General features: G+C 66.6%; 1 protein-coding gene across 1 annotated transcript; it reads left to right on the top strand.

Moving 5' to 3' along the window:
• Positions 1-100: 100 nt before the first annotated feature.
• Positions 101-1,146, top strand: LOC113942394 (helicase SKI2W-like; the record flags this gene model as incomplete). The annotated part of the gene is made up of 4 exons (XM_027633528.1): positions 101-200; positions 397-609; positions 699-809; positions 928-1,146. Coding segments are annotated over 4 exons (643 nt in total), but the record flags the coding sequence as incomplete, so codon positions are not given.
• Between the last annotated feature and the right edge of the window lie 281 nt (positions 1,147-1,427).

The following is a 1,427-nucleotide window of genomic DNA, read 5'->3' on the forward strand; positions in this document are numbered from 1 at the left end:
ACCTGCCCCATATCTCACCTGCCCCATATTTCACCTGCCCCATATCTCACGTCTCACCTGCCCCATATCTCACCCCTTACCTGTGCCTCACCTGCCCCAGGTACTACGCAGCAGTGGAGGCCAAGAAGGAGCAGAGCAGCAAACACGCGCAGAGCTTCGGGGCGCGGCAGCCCACCATGGGGGGCTCCAACCCGGGGCAGGTACGGGGGGTACTGAGGGCTTTGAGGGTCCCGAGGGGGGGCAGTTTGGGGGTCCCGCTGACCCTGTGCCCCCCCTCCACCTCCCCAGGAGCGAGGGGTCTGGCTGTCCCTGCTGGAGACCCTGCAGGGGCTTTGGGGGTCCTGGGGGGCAGTTTGGGGGTCCCGCTGACCCTGTGCTCCCCCCCCACCTCCCCAGGAGCGAGGGGTCTGGCTGTCCCTCCTGGAGACCCTGCGGGAGCGGGAGCTGCTGCCTGCGGTGACGTTCACCTTCTCGCGGGGCCGCTGCGAGGACCAGGCGGCCGCCCTGGGCTCCCTCGACCTTCTGAGCGGGGCCGAGCGCGGCAGCGTCCGGCAGTTCCTGACGCGCTGCCTGGCCCGGCTGCGGGGCTCCGACCGCCGCCTGCCTCAGGTGAGGCTTTGGGGGCCTCCCGGGGGCTGTGATGTGGGTGCGGGGGTCCCACGGGGCCAGCGACGCCCCTTGTCCCCCCTCTTTGTCAGGTGTTGCAGCTGTCGGAGCTGCTGCAGCGTGGGATCGGGGTGCACCACGGCGGGGTCCTGCCCCTGCTCAAGGAGGTCGTGGAGATGCTCTTCAGCCAGGGCCTGGTCAAGGTGCGTGGGGCAGGCGTGGGGCCGCGGGCAAGGTGCTGCATCCCCATGTGGGGAATGGGGTCCTACCCTGCCGTGGCACTGCCCCATGGCGGCACCTCCAGCCCCACGCCCGCTCCAGGTGCTGTTTGCCACCGAGACCTTCGCCATGGGGGTGAACATGCCGGCGCGAACCGTCGTCTTCGATTCCATCCGCAAACACGACGGGAACAACTTCCGCGATCTCCTGCCCGGTGCGGGGCCGGGGGGCGGCTGTGGGGTCACCGGGGCCGTGGGGCACCTGTGGGGCAGCATTTGGGGTCTCGGTGACATCTCTGTTGGGTTCCACCAGAGCGTTCCTGTAAATGGGGGACTGCAGGGCAGCTGTCGGGGTCTGAGTGCCGTGTCCTAAATGTCTCCACGGGGTCACATGTGTAACGTGGGTGTTGTGGGGCAGCTGTCGGTCGCTGTGGGGCAGGTGGGAAACAGGACTGAAAAAACAGTGGGAAGTGTGACCAGGATACGTCAGACGAAAGCGTTGGGAGATGAGTGGAAAAACAGCAGGAAACGCGATTGAAAACCAGGGGGAAACAAGAGGGGAAAATGGTGGGAAACGTGAGGGGAAAATGGCAGGAAACGTGA

The sequence above is a fragment of the Corapipo altera genome, unplaced genomic scaffold, assembly GCF_003945725.1.
Source record: "Corapipo altera isolate COAL_440 unplaced genomic scaffold, ASM394572v1 59459, whole genome shotgun sequence".
NCBI classification, from domain to species: Eukaryota; Metazoa; Chordata; class Aves; order Passeriformes; family Pipridae; genus Corapipo; species Corapipo altera.